The sequence below is a fragment of the Akebia trifoliata genome, chromosome 7 (assembly GCF_017979445.1).
Source record: "Akebia trifoliata isolate Shusen 1 chromosome 7, ASM1797944v1, whole genome shotgun sequence".
NCBI classification, from domain to species: Eukaryota; Viridiplantae; Streptophyta; class Magnoliopsida; order Ranunculales; family Lardizabalaceae; genus Akebia; species Akebia trifoliata.
Genome location: NC_141381.1, coordinates 3,278,218 through 3,296,491, shown reverse-complemented (window position 1 = coordinate 3,296,491; position 18,274 = coordinate 3,278,218). Strand labels below are relative to the sequence as shown.

Genomic DNA, 18,274 nt, shown 5'->3' with positions numbered 1-18,274 from the left:
TTCTTATTTTTAGTTAGAATATTATTTTTTGTTTTAAGATTTTACTTTGTGATACTTATTTTGATGTTAATAGTTAATATCAAATTTGAATTTGAAAATTTTAATACACCAAAATAGACTCGTATCAGTGTCAGACAAACAATATGAATATTAAACTCATATCAAGATCAGTTTCAGACAAACAACATAAAATCTAATCTGCCGCAGGATTTACCATCATAGGGTCAGAGAAAATCCAATTCAAGATATGTAAAACAAATTTTGTCTCAACCAAACAGGGCCTTTACGAAAATTGAAAACTTGGAAACCTTATCTCTTCCCATCACAGTCCTTTGTTGGGTTTTTGGAGTTGCATGTCCCCTTATTTTCTTGCAAATTTGAATAAGAGGTAGAATGCATATCGTCTACTTAGTAAAAAAAAAAAAAAGGGATTCATGTCATCTATAATTGATGGTATGGTATTTGTGTGATAACAATACCTTCAACATATTATGCACATTTGGCTGCCTTCCGTGTGCATTTCTACATGGAACTTGAGACTTTGGATAGTGGAACACTACCAAATGCTGCAGTAGCAGGACGAGGTTCTGGTGTGGGGAGTGGTGGTGCCCACAATACCAGAGTCCCAGTTACGAGTGCTACAGTGAGACCCTTTCCTGCACTCAAGGATAACGTGAAGAGGGTTATGTTTTATTGTTAGATAAACAAGCCGAGGCCCCTCAGCTAATTTTTTTTTTTGGGAAGGAATACTTTTAAAATCTTTCCAAGTTACATATAGTGTTTACGTGGGGTGCAATTTGGTATTGATGTTAAAATCTAATAAAAGATGCTCGATATAAGACTGCAAACTTGATCACTTGGGGTGTGTTTTTTGTTCAGATTGTAACTTGATTCTAGGTTATGATTTTGGATTATTATTAGATTCGGATTATGAAAATTGATTTTCAAAATCCAAAAGCTCATTTGGTTACCTGATTATTGAAATTGATTTTAGAACACTTTAAAATTTAAAAGATGAGATATCATTTTAATTATAGTCTGCAAATGGTCTCAAAAATGAACTTGCTAGGATGCACATTTGCTATTTTGGTTGCTTAGCAAAAAAAAAAAAATGCTATATTGGCATTGAAAATTTCTTGTGTCTTTCATTGGCTTTCACTTGGGTATAATTCAATCATCTGTAACGAAACTAGCTAATATAATGAGTTTAGGGTTTAGACAACAAAAGTTACCTAAAGTTAATATCTTTTGTAAAAAAAAAGTGATGAAAATTTTGGTCAGTAACTCCAATAAGCTTAACAATTATATTTTTACTCCATTTTCCCTTTTATTTGACCTAAATTGAAATTTTGACTTGGTTTTATAAGAAAGGGAAATGAGATTTGAAAAAAATAAAGTTCACTATTTTTAAAATGTTTGGGAGTATAAAAAGTTTAATCTTTCATAGTTGCTGGTTGCTTTAGAAATTGCCCTTTCCACTAGGGGTGCAAGTTAATTCGGTTCAAACCGAGAACCGAATCAAATCATGTATTTTGAATTGCTTTGGTTCGCTTTAGATTAAATACGGTTCGATTTCGTATTTAAAAAATGAAAAACCGATGAATTCGATTCGGTTCTCGGTTCATACTTAATAAAAAACCGAATCAAACCGAAAACCGAACCAACCATTATTTTTAATAAAATATAAGTTTTTTTTATATAAAAAAACCCTAACTCTACTCTCTCGCTTTCTATCATCTCTCGTCTCTTGCAGGTGAGGCTATGGGATTGCTGGCTGCTTCTCAACTCCGGCGGCCGGGGTCATCCCCTCTCTCTCGGCTGTTGGCGTGTGGCGTGCGGCTGCGGGTCTTCCTTCTCTCTCTCTCTCTCTCGACTGTTGGCGTGTGGCGTGCGGCTGCGGGTCTTCCTTCTCTCTCTCTCTCTCTCTCTAGCAAGTTGCAAGGCGTGCGGCAAGTGGCTAGCGGCTGCTGACTGCCTCTCAATTCCGACGGTCAGTCATCTCTTCATCTCTCTCTCTCTCTCAATGCAGGGGAATACTTCAAACCCTCTCTTTTTTGTGTTTTTTTTTTTTTTCTGATTTTTCCATTTATTATTTCTCATACTGTTTCTGAAGAAATCTTCAGTAGATCTGAGTTTCAGTGATGGAATTTCACACAATGAAGAGGAAATCTCTTCAGGCTTTGTGCAAGAAACACAATCTCCCTAAAACATAAAACCAATTTGGAGATGGCAGATCTCCTTATTTCGCTTCTCAAGGTACCCCAAATAACAAACCCTCTTCTCTCACCTTCCTCGTTTTGGCTTTTTTTCTTGTTTCAGATCACAATCACAAATAGATATATTAATTTTCTTGCTTCTATTGATTTAATTAAATAGGCGGACAAAAACACTTCAAATGGTAATGGTGATTTCTGATCAAAGTTGTTCTCTCCATTTACAATTGCTAAAGAAGGTATGTATTTCCATAATTTCATTCATAAATTTGTGTAAAATTTTTTTTTTTGAAACCATGAAACCGAACCGAACCAAACCGAATTAAGGTCGGTTTGGATTGGTTCGGTTTTAGATCAAATCGGTTCGGTTCTGGTTCCCATATAATGGAACCGACCTTGGTCGTTTCGGTTCTGATTTTGGTCTAAACCGAACCAACCCGAACCAAGTTGCACCCCTACTTTCCACTATTTAAAGGGGATTGCCAACAGACACTGACAAATCTGTTGGAGATGCTCTAACTAAACTTATCAATCTGTGCGTATTATTCATTTCCAGCTATATCTATATAATATTAATAATAAATGTTTATATAATATTAAAAGTGCTCTAACCATTGACATGAAATCAATTTTGAAAATCTATAAATTTAATTACTAGAACTTATCAAACAAGTTGTGTATGAGATCTGTTAATCTTATAGAATAACATTAAGTTTTTTTTTTTTTTTCCCTGTTTGGTTTAACAAGTAATTTGAATTTCTTAGTGATGCAGTTTAGAAGATGTTTGCAATTTTCATTTTGGATTGTGAGATGAGAATCCAATTATGGAAACAGAGTTTTAATTGTTTGGCTAACATTGTTCCTGGAAAAAAAATTATCTAATTACACATCTTGAGGTTGAAGATTAGATAAAATATTATTCACCATAGAGAATGAAGATGCTGATTTTTGGAAGAAAATCTAGGGATTTTGACAAGAGATCAAATATGAGGGCATTTAAGTTACGTTATTAAATGCAAACATATTCACAAAGTTGGAGTAAGGATTTAAATTGGCAAGGAAAACTTCGGAAAAAACTTTAATAACGGGAAAAAAAACAATGAAAAATAAAAGATAAAAAAATATTTTAAAATGTTATGAAAAATTATATATCTAAAGAAAATTCATAAAATCAAATTATTAGGATCAAATCCCAATTTTTTTATATTTATGAATTATCAAATTATATTATGTATCAAATCTCACATTAAAAAAAAAGAGAAAATGTTTTAAACTTCGTCCATGTGGAAGTAAAATGTGAAAAAACGAAAGAAAATTGAAAAAGGGGGAAAATGGGGACTTCTGTTACAAATGAAAAAGTCACATGTGTGTGTGTGTGTGTGTTTTTTTTTATCGTTTTAATTGTCAGAGATGCAAGTCACGTTTCTCTTTTTTTAATCGTTGATTTTGTTATTATGAATTTAAAGTAATGTTTGCCAAAAGTCCTCGGAAGATTAGTGAGTAAAAGATGTGAAAAGTAGAAGAAAATGATGACGATTGGAGATGTAAAAGATAAATAATGAGTTGCGAAGTGGTTGTAAACTTATAAATTCAATGTTCTAAAAATCGGATCGAACCGACAGCTTGATCTAGTTTAGAGATTCCAATCGTGAATTATCCGTAGTGGTGCATTAGGGTCTCTACACACTTGGTGGTTGTTAATTCAGATAGACATAACCTTTTGATATGGTTCAAAAAGTGAACCTGAATCTTATCTTATATATTGGTTATATTGGCGATACGAATATTCAATATGATCCATGAAAACTTAGGTATGTATGTTCTAATTGTGAAAATAAATGTTGATTAATATTTATTTAGAATTGGTTCAAATAAAATTAATTTAGTTTATTTTAAAATGATATTTAAAAGTTACTTTATGATTGGTGTACTTTTTTGTTAAAGTAAAAGTAAGTATTTTTTATTTAAAGCATTTATATTGGTTGATATCTTTTCACATGGACTGAAGATTGTAAAAGTACTTTTTAACTCATTTTTTAATAATTTGTAAATCCCACATTGCTTTCTAATTTTTTTTGAAAGATTTATAAATCTATAAATAAGAACTTATTCTCAACTCTTTATTCATTCTAAAGACTCTCTTCTTGAGAGTTTCTAATGACTTTTAGTTGTATGAAAATTTTAATAATTTATTATTATATATATATATATATATATATAAAATCACTCCAATAAAGCATGATTTCGTTCTTCTCATTTCTTAAGTAGAATTATAATGAAACAACTTCACTAAGGGTATGTTTAGATTGAGAGAAGAAAAGAGAAAATATGCAATTTTATCTCTATTTCTCTTATTTAGATTGTTAAATGAGAAGAGAAGAGAAATGGAGGGAAGAGAAGGGAAAAAATGTTAAATGTTATCTTTTTATTTTCAAAATTTCCAAAGATAAGTAATATTGACAGGTCACCTATTGCTACTTACACCCCAAGCATTCAAACAAATTTAACCTAATTTCGGAAACCCTAGAGACGTGGAACGAAGGAGGCGAAGAAACTCTAGAGATGTGGAACGAAGGAGGCGAGCTCGAGTAGGAGACGACTTGAGGTATACTCTCTCTTCTCTTATTCTTCCGTTTTGGTCTTCACAAAGGAGGCGAACTCGAGTAGGAGACAACTTGAGTTATACTTTCTCTTCTCTCATTCTTCTGTTTTTGTTTTTTTTCAAAATACCAATAGTATAAATTATCAAAATAGTATGATTTCTCTCTCTCTCTCTCCCCATTTTGATGTTCTGGGTTTGCTGCATTTGCTCCTGAAAGTTTTGGCATTTAGTCATTTTCTTTAGATTTATGTGTTTCTGTACCAGTTGTGGTGATATAGGTTTTCCCCAAAATTGTGTTTTTGTAATCTGGGTTGTGCTTAAAAAGGTGTTTGTTGATTTGGGTTTGAATTTGTTTTCTGTAGATTTTGGAGGTCTATGAGTGTTTGATGGTTGGGAATTTGTAGTTGAGAGTTTAGAGATTTGGGTTTTGCTTAATAAAATAGATTGCTGATTTGATAGCAGTGAAGGCTCTCTACAACCGATGAGATCTAAAAAAAGATCACCACTTTTGGGGTGAATTTTATAGCTAATAAAATAAAAGTTTCCAACGCTGCAATGCTAGTTACAGCAACTCATTTTTAGATCTGTTAATCCTTGTTAGTTTTTTTATCTTTCAAGACTTACTATAGATCGTAAGAAAAATATTTTATAGAATCCTTAGAGGTGATCTTTCTATGAAAATTTACTTTTATCATTTTGAATTAAAGTGAATCTTGTGAAAAACCCCAATTTTCCTAGAGTCAAACTAGGTTGTTTAGTTGAGTCGATCATGTGAATTGACTCATGACAAAAAGAGCCTTTGGTTGCTACAATAAAGCCTTTATGCCTTGTAATGATATAATTGAAAGTCACGATCCATAATGGTGTCTCATTCCTATAGCAAAAATATGATGTCTACATGGCACGTGTTTATTGGAAAACAAACACATTGGGCTGCATGCCATATAGAAAAGCGTCATTGTTAGGGTTGCCTAATTATAGAGTTTTTTTTTTTCTTTTTTTTTTTAATTTTTTTTATAAGCCTTGAGTTAGATTAGGAATTATCTTTTTTGTTTTTAGATAAAACTTATCTCTTTTTTGTTTTTAGATAAAACTTCTCTCTCATTTTATTTTTATTAGATTTTAAATTTGTATCAGTGAAGGCTCTCTACAACTAATGAGATCTAAAAAAAAGATCACTAATTTTGGGGGAAATTTTTATAGCTAATTTTGTAATTTTTGGGAGATCATAATTTTGGGCCCATCATGATAAGACCACCAACAAATACAACCTTTTTACTAATACTACTAGTCCACCATCATCACCACCACCAACCCCAAGTGATGACTAGGGTTGGTGGTATCTATGACTGGCTTAGGTTGACGATTCCTAGTTGTAGAGACAACAAGAGAAGGAGGAGAATGAGGCATGGTGATTTATATAGGAGGTCTCACAATAGAGGGTTGGGGGATATCGTCCAAAGATGGCACAAGTTTACCTTCACTAAGGTGGGTAGGAGAGGGTGAAAACATGGTGGCAACAACCATAATAGTTGGAGAGGCAGCATGTGGGGTATTAGGGGGTGGAATATTATGATTGGTGCTTTCAGAGGTTTTCTTGGATGGTTTGCTACATTCAATAAGACACGAACACCCGATTCAAATATATAAGTTGAGTTGATCTGCTAAGCGTGAAAAATAATAATATTTGTAGATTTTACTTTTCAAAAAAAAAAAAAATTTTGTAGATTCTCTATACCCTACTTCTATGGGGCATAAATGTACTGTCGTGTGCTTGATTTAGAACAGTGTGGTGTGGAGTTGCAGCTATAATTCGTCACTTTTGTAGTTGAAAGTTGTGGATAGGCTCTTTAGGATATAATTATGTTATTTTAGTAGGCATTGAATGGAAGCTGGAAAGCTGTTTACTTCACATCTCACTAGCATTTAGTGTATCAATTTCAAGGTCTCATCATCACGAAATTAGGTGTTTGTATTGCTTGTCTATCCTAGTATGATTTGTAAATTAATCTTTAAATATTAGGATCCCACCTATTTGCAATTCATAACAATACTTGGGTGAATGGGAAAGTAAAAACCCCATTTTTTATTTCTAGTGCACAATGTCTACTGGTATGATCAAGAGTGAATTAGATCTTTTTGTTGTCATCAAGGGCACCGTAGCTATTCCTTTGTTGTTTTCTTTACTTGAAGTTGGTTTGGTCATCGTTTTTTGTTTTATATTTTGTGTTGTATGTGTGCATGCATTTCACGTGCCACTTAGCTAAGTTGGTAAACGCTTGAGGAGAGTTGATCCCATGACACTTACGCCAGAGGTATTCCAAAAAGGTTGAATGAGAAACAGATTACTGCTTTGCGGAAAGTGACCTGTCAGCGTCCTCATGATCGAGAGCTTAACATTGTGCAGGTGTGTGGTGGCAAATATTTAGTGGCTTGTCATGCATATATACAGTATTGCTTACATGTATTATGGCTTACGGTTCAACCTTTCGAAGGTAATCTAGCTTGTGCTGTTTGCGACAATAGGTTTCCTTTATATTTCAACATGATCAAATGGTTATATCTGGGACCAGGTTTTGTCGTTGTCACTGCATATGCCATATTGTGCTAACTGCTAAGTTGCTGCTTTCCTTTTTTATTTTCTTTAGCCAAAGAAGTTAAAAAAGATGGAAGTTTCTTGCCCTGTCAAATCCATGTTGTCTCTCTAATAGGTGGTTCTTTGGGGCAGCTGCATGGGTTATCGATATATATATATATATGTATATATTAAGATAACGAGGCAGTGGTCTATCATCGTAAAATTTGGTCTTGTGAACAAGTGAGCTAACAATTTCCACATGAAATAGAGGTAACATGCTTCCTCTGTCATTACTTTTACACCTTTGCTGCAAGAAAGGGATATCATTGTCAGGCATGAATCTTTTTGCATTTTCGGTATAAAAATGCCTTCTTTCCCATAATATTAACTAATGGCCTAAAGCAATAATTTTCAGGCAAAGTATCCAATTTTGCATCATTATCTCGATTGTATATCATTTAGTTTTGCAATCGAGAATGTTATTTCAGTTTATATTTGGTGGTTTTGTCGATCAATTTTTTTTCTATTCGAATCAATGGGACCTTTTATTTTATTTTTTTATTATAATGGCATCTTGTTCTTTTTTGCGTGTTAGATTGTGAGTAGTTCTTGGTTTCCAATTCCGTAATCTTTTTTAGTTCCCACGCTGGTTCTTCATTAAGAAATCATGCTGCGAATAACCATGTTACAAATTTGGTAACAGGCGTTTCTGATAAAAATTCATAGAATTTCAAGATTTTGGTCCATTTTTCGATACCCGTAGAGAAAATTAGTTGAGGATTTATTTTTAATCATTGAAGGAATAACTTAAGATCTTCTCGTCTTACAATAGTTTCACTGTAATTTTGGTATTTCAGTAAAAATTGATCATGGTATGTAAGACCATGGTTTAAAATGTACCTAAAAATAATATATGGTGCTTTCCAAAATTAGTTGAACTAGTTTACCTGTCACGGACTTAAAAGGTGTGTTACAATTCCAAGATCATAAGGAAAATATAATTAAGAGTTGTGGGCTTAGCAATTGTTCTAAAAGTTCCTTTTTTAACCATTCAGATGGTTCATCACAATGCTTACCATGAAGATCCTTATGCAAAGGAATTTGGTATAAAAATCAGTTGAAAAACTTGCTTCAGTTGAAGCACGAATTCCCTGTCCATCTAGGGTAAGTAATTTTATGGCCAATCTTCTTGGTTGTTATTTTTATCTGGTTCATGAAGCAATCTTCTCCTGCAGTATAAGAATGCTTGTTTGTGTCGATTAATTGCTTTCCACAAGTCGGTCAGTGGAATGTGATGAACAAGGTAACATTTACCTAACAGTCTAAACCCTTACGTTTAATATGTAAATGGAATATATGTGCCCAATGTTTTACTGTATACGATCTGAATTGGATAAAGTACACATTGTTGGTCTGTTGAATTGAAAATTCATCCTATGATTCATTCATTCTTAATTTAGCTTACATCTAAGTTGCTGAAGGAATGTGTTTTAGTTTTGTTTGTTTCACATATACCGCATACATTATGTTTGAAAGGATTCACAAGTGGGAAATACTCTAGATTAAGAGTTTCTTTATAAATTCATGGAATCAGGCAATCAAACATAATCTTGCATATTATAAATGAACAAGTGTAGCTATAACAATCTCAGGGATTGAAGCAGGATTTTATTAATGCTGGGTTAGCTTTAATGCATAAGATGTTGTCTGCAACCTCTTGGTTTCTGTATTGTGAGTTTGGGTTGATTTAAAGTGGTATCATTTTGTAGGGTGCTGCTGCTACACAAAAAACTCACAATAGAACATTTATTTATTTTTTTATAGGTAACCTAACAAAGAACCCCCAATAGAACATTTCATTATAGTAGAAGCTAACTTAACATGTGCATAATGAGTGGGAAGGTTCCATCACACCATTGAATTTAAACTAAAGAATTGTGCAATAAGTAGCACTTTCTTTGTAATTGAGCAAGGAGTTGAGATGCTGAAGTTAGCATGGAAGTCTTGTGATCTCTATCATTCCTACATAGAAATGGCACCCCAATATTGTATCCACATGGTATATATTTAACTCTCTGATATGATATGACCCCCCCTCCCCCCAATCTTTCTTTGATGTTATATGGTATTATTTATTTATTTATTTGGAGGCATCATTTATTATTTTGGACTGGCCAATAATACGTCTCGGGTAATGTGGAAAGCAGTCTCAGAGTGGAAAGCTTCAGTGAATTTTAAAATTTGAAAAGCAGTCTCATGTTCGCATGGAAGTCTTGTGAAATATATCATTCCTGCATAGACATGGCCACAATCTTGTATCCACATTGAATATATTTAACAGTGTGATATGGTTTGACATCCCCTTTCACTTGTTTATCGGTGGAAATGCTTTCATTCCAAGAAAAAAGATAATACATTGGATGGGTATTTGAGAAGACCAACATGAATGTAGGAGCTAATTATTGCCTTATCAATGTGTTGAAACTAAAAACCAAAACAGGCGTTCTCTCCTAAATATCAATCATTCAAAAATCAAATTTCAGAATTCTTTGTAAAGTTTGGACCAAAAAAAGAAAGAAGACAAGATCTTTAATGCCAATGACAATTTCCTGTAATGCAAGATCTTTTAGTTTAAAGGTCTTACTGTACTTTTACTTACAGCTAGCCAAGTCTAACAGATTGCAAATTTTATCATTCTTCACCAATCCTAACTCTTGAAAACAATGGTAGTGAGATGGGCAACTTTGGAATAAGCCAAGTAAGAACTTGGGGGAAGATCAAATACTCGAAACTGGATCACAATGATGAGCTGGTGATTTATCGTATTATTATTAGACTGACACTTTAAACAACAGTTTTCATGGGATGTAAGTGGATAGATAGCCAAAAATCTTATCCAAGGTAGCTGCCTAACTGTAAAGAAACCAACATGGAAATCATTGTAAATAGAGGGAGTTCTCTCTCGATAAACGTGGTGCGTGTTTGGCTTCTTTTTGTAAAATAATTGAAAGATACGTTTGTGAAGTTACATGCCTATTTTTTAAACATGTCATCTGTCTTAAATTCAACTTTATGTGAGTGTTTTGTCAATTGAATTTTATTCGATTTTCTTTCCAATTGCAGAAAACGGTTAATGGGGGAACAGTAAACTACTGGATATGCATGAACTTTTCACGAAATGTTCAAGATAATGTCGCTTGTGGGTTTTGTCATGAGCTCGCTCAAATTTGCTACATTTTTGGCATAGTACAGATCATAACACTTCCAATTATTGGTCTTAAATTTATAATGATTCCGATGTTGTGGATTCCTTGTTATCTCGTCTTAGATACCTTCAGTACTATCTATTCTGAGTAATGGTGTTTGAAACACGTATAGGCATTTAATCTTGAGCCAACACTTCCACCGTGTAGCATTCGTCCTGACCAGGTTGAGAGAGCCTTAAAGGCTCGCTATCATGATGCGGTGACCAAACTCCAGGGCAAGGAAATTGACCTAACGATAGTCATTTTTCCAGATAACAATGGTTCTCTCTATGGTACGAAAATTACTTTTCTCTATCTTGAATAACCATCTATTTAAAATTATGTTTTGGCAAAGCAAGTTAAATGGGTGCTTTTATATTTGCAGGTGATTTGAAGAGAATATGTGAAACGGAACTTGGAGTAGTATCCCAGTGTTGCTTGATGAAACATGTTTTTAAGATGAGTAAGCAGTATCTGGCAAACGTAGCCCTTAAGATAAACGTGAAGGTTGGGGGAAGAAACACAGTGCTTGTTGATGCGTTGTCGAGAAGAATACCTCTCATTAGTGACCGACCAGCCATCATCTTCGGTGCTGATGTAACTCATCCTCACCCTGGCGAGGACAAGAGTCCCTCCATTGCAGCTGTAAGATTTTAATTTCCATATTCTAAGTAGTCATTTGGTGTTCTGATACACCTACATATAGCAAGCATGTGGAGTTAATATTTATAACTCACTTTCTTGCTCAGTCCGAATATGGATTTTTGGTTTAAATTTTTCCTAGGTTGGCCTCTCAAGATTGGCCGGAGGTCACCAAGTACGCAGGTTTGGTTTGTGTTCAAGCTCATCGTCAGGAACTGATCCAAGATCTGTTCAAAGTATGGCAAGATCCTTGAAGAGGAACTGGGAGTGGGGCATGATCAAGTAAGCTTTTCTCTTTTGCTAATGCATTTTTAAATAATAGAGCTTCTATCGTCACACCAACTTTTACTAAGAGCACCCCAAGATGCTTGCCAATTCTTTGGCTATTTCATGTGAATTGGGGTGCTCTTAGCAAAAGTCTGTGTGGCAATAGAACTTCTCTTAAATAAGTGTGGTATAAGTAATGGTATCTGTATCTGAAATAGCTGTGAATGTTGCATTCGTTATGGAAGACAATCGCTTTATTTTTCGTAAGGGAACGTAAGCTTAATGGGAAATGGATTTTGATTGACTTGGTGTTCTCATAATCCAGGAAACTTCTAATAACCTTCCGTAGAGCAATTGGTTAAAAACCTCAACAGATCATATTCTACAGGTGTTTTCATATGTTCTTTTATTAATCTTGAGCCCTGTCCTGCATCTTGGGCCAAGGATGTTCTCTCTGTTTGTAGGGATGGGGTTAGTGAAGGGCAGTTTTATTGTACGAACTGGATGCAATACGTAAGGTAAAACCATTTGTATTAACTTGGCTCTCTTGAAGGAGATACGTGGTTGTACCATGTACCATACTTTTCACTTTTTGAATCAACACTTTGAATATGGACCACCTTAAATGGTGGGCATAGTCCATCATATTAGATAATAGCTAAAAGATTCAAGAATGAGATCAGTTGTTGGAAGAAAGCCCCTACATTTGTTGAAAAGATCCAACTAAATTTTCCTTACTTTGTTCAATTTATAAAGACATTTATTTTCAGGCATTTGCATCCCTAGGGCCAAATTATCAACCTCCTGTGACATTTGTTGTGGTTCAAAAGCGTCACCACATGAGGTTATTTGCAAACAACCATGCTGACCACAATGCAATTGATCGAAGTGGAAATATATTACCTGGTAGGTGAATTTTGTTGGACATCATGAGGAACCCCTCACAATGTCTCAGTTGAATGTGGTTTCCTTGGTGGTTGAGAGAATCTCATTCTACATGAATTTTGCGGGAACGGTTGTTGATTCCAAAATCTGCCACCAAACCGAGTTTGACTTCTACCTGTGCAGCCACGCTAGCATTCAGGTAACTGAATCCCCTTTTTTTGTTGTTGTTGCTCTTATAGTTATTTTGGGAGAATCTTTCTCTAATGTTAAAAATCTTGAGATTTATCAATAGTGGCCATGATTTGTGTACTGCTGCAGGGTACAAGCCGACTGGCTCATTATCATGTACTATGGGATGAGAACAAGTTTAGTGTGAAGGACTCCCATCACTTACCAATAATCTATGCTATACGTAAGAAATATTTTCTCCCAATTTTTGTCCCGTTACTCTTCTTAATTGTCTGGTTTTTGATGTGATCTTGATTTTCTTTGCAGGTATGCAAGGTGCACCCATTCTGTATCCATTGGTTAGTTGCCCCTCTTTTCTTTATTTTTTTATTTTTTTATTTTTTATTTTTTTGTTCATGTGCATTGGAATGGCAAATAGTCGACAATATTATAACAAGTAGGCTTGTAACCCCTTGCATCCATTAGTTTTGTTTTTCAAATCCATGGGCTTCACTTCTTAACATTCGAACTCAATAAAGTGCTTTTTTTGCTTCCTTATATGATCTAGCTTCCTTATATGATCTAACGGCTTTATGGTAGGCATCTCTGTATACATTCACATACTTGTAACATTGCTCTCATTTGGTAAAAATTCTTATCCGTCGTCCGACAAAAATCACATAAAATTTTGATATTCCAAAAGTAGTCCTACAAGATATATACATTATTAGATGAGAAAATAATTAAACAACTTAAACAATAAGGTTATTTTCTTAAGAAATAGTTTGTTGAGTTTTTAAAGTCGAATCCAAGATGGATTAGAAATTAAAAAAAAAAAACCATGGAAGACAATATAAAATCATAAAAGAACAATGAGAAAAATGTATTTCCTTTTACATTGAAAAAGTAATTGAGGTGTGATGGGTAAAAGTTGGGTAAGAATAACAGTCTAAAAAAAAAATCTTAAAAATCAATTATAAAAAGATTGTGTTGTTGAGAGTATTTAATATTTGAAATAGAGACCTGGTAAAAGAGAGTGGTAAGAGTTGCGTTGTTGAGAGTGTTTCATATCTAAGGAAAGACCTTGTAAAATAAAGTGGTAAAGAGTTGTTTATTGTTTACTGGTTTAACGTAACTGTTTCTCACCATTGACAATCTCCGAAATGTTACTGTGTTCAATGTAAACAACAATATTATTTTGATTGACGAAGAAGTGATAACTCATCTTCTAGATCCAAACACTCCAACCAACACATTTGTTTATGATTGGAGGATCATTTTAGTTAATCATAACAATTGTGTGGAATATTTTCATAATCTTCTTGCATTACGAAATAATGACACTGTTATTCAATATATCGAATTAGTTGTTAAGTACACGACTATCGAGATTGATGAGCCTGCAAACGCAAACCCTATCGAGGGTAAATTTTATTTTTTTTATAATTGGATTTTCTTTTAAGTTATTTTTAATTTAAATTAACATTTCTTAAATACTAATATTTAAGGAGTCCCTGTCGTTGATGACATGATTTACTATTATTAAAAATGGCTTCATGTATGTAGGTATGTTGTTTTTGTCCTAGTTTAATTTATATAAGAACGAAATAAAAATTAACGAAGAAGATTGTGGTGAGTTTCTTATTATCGTTCCTTACTTGTTTTAGTATATTTGGATTGTATGGATATATTTTTTGTAAACTTTTGAAAAGATTAAGTTAAAACTAAGTTGATTTAGATTTTAAAGGTTATAATTTCGTTATAACAGGGTTGATTATTGTCTTAATCCAAGATTTAGACTAGTACAACTCTTAGATTGTTTTTTATCGATAACATTTGTTAATTGATTTATGGTATGTTATATATATTATTTTATAATATATGATAACATGATGTTTATTAATGCGATGTTTGTAGGATTTATCGAATAAAATATTATTTTTATTAATTTTTATTTTTTTCGTTATTTATATTATTTTACTAATCTATTTCTATTCAACTTAAAACAAATTAAAATTATAAGTATAATTTTAATTTGTTTTAAGTTGAATAGAAATAAATTAGTAAAAAATAATCTAAATATTAAATATAAACAACGAAAAAAAATAAAAATGAATTAAAATAATATTTGGTTCGAAAAATGAAATTGGTTGGGTTCACTGAATCTCATAAACATCGCATCAATAAACATCATTTTATCATATATGATAAAATAATATATATAACATGCTATAAATCTAATAACAGATGTTATAGATAAAAAGAAAACTTAAGAGCTGTAATTGTATAAGTTCTGGATTAAGACAATAACCAATCTTGTTATAAAGAAATTCCAATCTTCAAAATCCAAATCCCAAGAACTTAGTTTTGACTTAATCTTTTTAGAAGTTGGAAAAAGTACCTATACGGTCCAAACATACTTAAACAAGTAAGAAAATATAATTAGAAACCCACCTCAATTTTCTCCGTTAGTTTTTATTTCGTTCTTTTATAAGTTAAACTAACCCAGAAACAACAAATCCACACAAATGAAGCATTTTTTAAGAATAGTAAATCATGCCATCGACGACGGGGACTCCCTAATTATTGGTATTTAACAAATGTTAGTATAAGTTAAAAATAAATTAAAATTAAAATCAACGATAGAGGAAATGAAATCTAACCTTGTTAGGATTTGCGTTTGTAGGTTCGTCAATCTCGTTAGTCGTGGAATTAACAACTGGCTCGATAAATTGAATAACATTGTCATTGTTTCGTAATGCAAGAGGATTTTGAAAATATTCTTCGTGATTGTTACGATTAAGTAAAATGACCCTTCAATCATAAACAATAAGTGTGTTGGTTGGAGTGTTTGGGTTTAGAAGATGAGCTATCCCTTTTTCGTCGATCAAAATGATATTGTTGTTTCCATTGAATACAGTAACATTTCGAAGATGGTTAATATGCGAAGCATTTATGTTAAACTAGCAAACAATAAACAACTCTTATCATTCTTTTTTACAAGATTTCCTGTCGGATATGAAATGCTTTCTATAATGCAACTCTTACCACTTTCTTTTTACCAGGCCTCCCTTTGGAAATTACATACTCTTAACAACGCAGTTATTTTATAATAGATATTTTACGATTTTTTTTAAAAAAGCTGCTATTGTAACCCAATTTTTATGTATCACTTCAATTACTTATTCAATGTAAAAGGAAATATATTTTTTCGATTGTTTTTTTATGTTCTTATGTTGTCTTTAATGTTTTTTTTTTAAATTTCTAGTCCACCTGAGTTTGGACTTTGAAGATTCTCAACAAAGTATTTTTTAAGAAAGTAACTTTATTATTTAATTATTTTCCCATTGTTCTTTTATGTTGTTTCCCACGTTTTTTTTTTAAACCTGTAATCCACCTGGGTTTGGATTTTGTAGACTCAACGAAGTATTTCTTAAAAAAGTAACCCTATTTTTTAAGTTGTTTAATTATTTTCCTATATGATAATGCATGTATCTTGTAGGACTACTTTTGGAATGTTGAAATGTTCGGGCGACGGACAAGAAATTTTGTCAAATGGGAGTAATGTTTCAAGTATGTGAATGGATATAGAGATGCCTACCATAAATCCTTTGTATCGTATTTAGAAGTGAATCCCATGGATTTGAAAAACAAAACTAATGGATGCAAGGGGCTACAAGCCTATTTGTTATAGTTTTTTCTTCTCACTATTCCTAGTTATGTATATTCTATAATATTGACTCATCAGTATACTGTAGATGGCCAAGAACCAGTGGTGTGTGTTTTTCTGAGTATTCAGGTCTTCTAATTGTATGTTGACTGACTTGTAGTAAATATAAACATATTGAAGTTTGAGAATGGAATGCTTTTAATCTCTACCCTTGTCTAGTCATGTTGTATGTTGATAAGAATACCTTCCTTATGTATTACACCATGAATGAGAATGAAAGGTTATATGATCTCCCAATTCTTTTCTGCTACTTTACCTTTATTTGGAAGAAACTACTCTAGTAAGAGAAAAAGAAAATGAAAAATTCAGTTAAATTGGGTGACCATTTGATAGAATATGAGATTGGATGAATTGTAGAGTGTTTTAGAGTGCTTCTAAAGCAGAAGGATGTATTTCTATTTCACCTTCCCATTTGATAAAATGGTAGTGACCTTGCATTAAGAAAAATGTAGCATTGTCATAAAAAACAGGTTATATGATCTCCCAATTCTTTTATGCTACTTCACCTTTATTTGGAAGAAACTACTCTAGTAAGAGAAAAAGAAAAATTCAGTTAAACTGGGTGACCATTTGATAGAATATGGGATTGGATGAATTGTAGAGTGTTTTAGAGTGCTTCTAAAGCAGAAGGATGTATTTCTATTTCACCTTCCCATTTGATAAAATGGTAGTGACCTTGCATTAAGAAAAATGTAGCATTGTCATAAAAAACACTGTTGAGCCTACCTACTTTTAGATTGAATAAAGGAACGTGATACTTCTAGTCGACTTTAAATCATTGAGATCCTAAAAATTAAATAACAAAATAAATTGGTCTAAGTTTGGATTAGGGGGGAGATTGTCTTGATTTAGATCTGATATCAGGTAGAATCCTAGACAAGTTTTCAAACAAGCAGAAATATTCTGTCATGTATGGGTATCTGTTATAAACAATGACAGAAGCTCTACTCCACACTCACAAAAGAAACCTAATGTACTTTGTCTAAGAAGTAAGAAATAAATAATAATAATAAAAAAAAATCCAGTATGAAGATCTTCGTTGGTGCGCTGGCTAACTTATAACACATAAATTAAAATTGTACAAATTGACAGTCTTAATTTTTAACATAAACTAGGATTCGACCACCCTAAGAACCGGTTTACAGATACTTTTGAAAACTTTTCGAGGTCAATCATCAACTCAGTCAAGTTTTCCTCAATTGAACTAGCAACTGATGAAGAACTTGGCCACATTAATGATTGTCTTTGTAAGGCATTGAAGAAATTTCTTCCATACGATAAGCCTAGTTCAGTGACCTACTTTACTCACTCAAATGTCAATCACACAAGCCTGTTTAGTCGGAACATTTCAACATCACCAATATCATATTAAATATTGGGATCAACACATGTATTCTGTTTAACAATGCAAACCTAATACCCACGTACACATGGGCAATGTTGGCAAAAACAGTTGCAATCCTTTTTTTAAAATTATAAATAGACGGAGTATTGATCGCTTACACTCAAGGTTGCCCAGGAATTGCCGCCCAAAGGAGATGTGATAGCAATGTTCTTATTTAAACCTTCCACAAAGAGCTAGTTGAAGATATCAGTAGTAACGCCACCCTTCTCAATGGGCGGTACATATTTGTGTTCTGCCATTTTTAGCATCCCCATGGAGGGAGGTGATAGAACCCTTGTCTTCATATCGGGTGTTGTAAAATGTAGTAGAGTAAAATTATTTATTGAATATAATTTTCTGATGCCCCCTTTGACACATCCCCCGGACGTGGCATGAGTTAGAACCATAGATTTTTCCTCAGAATATACAACTGCATATATCTATGGGGATGCACAATTGTGTTTCCCGAGGGGAAAATTCTATCGTTCAGCCAGTGCCATGCCAAGGGGTGTATGAATGGACGTCAGAAAATCATGACTCTTATTTATTTTATCACACCT

The 18,274-nt window shown here is 33.0% G+C and overlaps 1 protein-coding gene across 4 annotated transcripts; it reads left to right on the top strand.

Moving 5' to 3' along the window:
• The first annotated feature begins 1,725 nt into the window (after positions 1 to 1,725).
• Positions 1,726 to 16,478, top strand: LOC147397996 (protein argonaute 1-like). 4 transcript variants are annotated; one of them, XM_086447096.1, is made up of 13 exons: positions 1,730 to 1,990; positions 2,114 to 2,256; positions 2,377 to 2,452; positions 10,517 to 10,639; positions 10,772 to 10,931; positions 11,024 to 11,283; positions 11,423 to 11,562; positions 12,334 to 12,356; positions 12,412 to 12,451; positions 12,556 to 12,631; positions 12,751 to 12,844; positions 12,928 to 12,959; positions 16,103 to 16,478. In XM_086447096.1, the coding sequence occupies exons 3-13, from the start codon at positions 2,396 to 2,398 to the stop codon at positions 16,163 to 16,165; spliced, it is 1,068 nt and encodes a 355-aa protein (XP_086303222.1). In that variant the 5' UTR covers positions 1,730 to 1,990; positions 2,114 to 2,256; positions 2,377 to 2,395; the 3' UTR covers positions 16,166 to 16,478. The 4 variants fall into 4 exon arrangements, 3 of the variants coding, with proteins under 3 accessions (XP_086303224.1, XP_086303223.1, XP_086303222.1); XR_015179718.1 differs by lacking the exons at positions 12,928 to 12,959; positions 16,103 to 16,478 and adding an exon at positions 12,012 to 12,065 and having other exon boundaries at positions 1,726 to 1,990; positions 12,304 to 12,451; positions 12,751 to 12,783; XM_086447098.1 differs by lacking the exons at positions 12,556 to 12,631; positions 12,751 to 12,844; positions 12,928 to 12,959; positions 16,103 to 16,478 and adding an exon at positions 12,012 to 12,065 and having other exon boundaries at positions 1,728 to 1,990; positions 12,334 to 12,497.
• Positions 16,479 to 18,274: the final 1,796 nt, after the last annotated feature.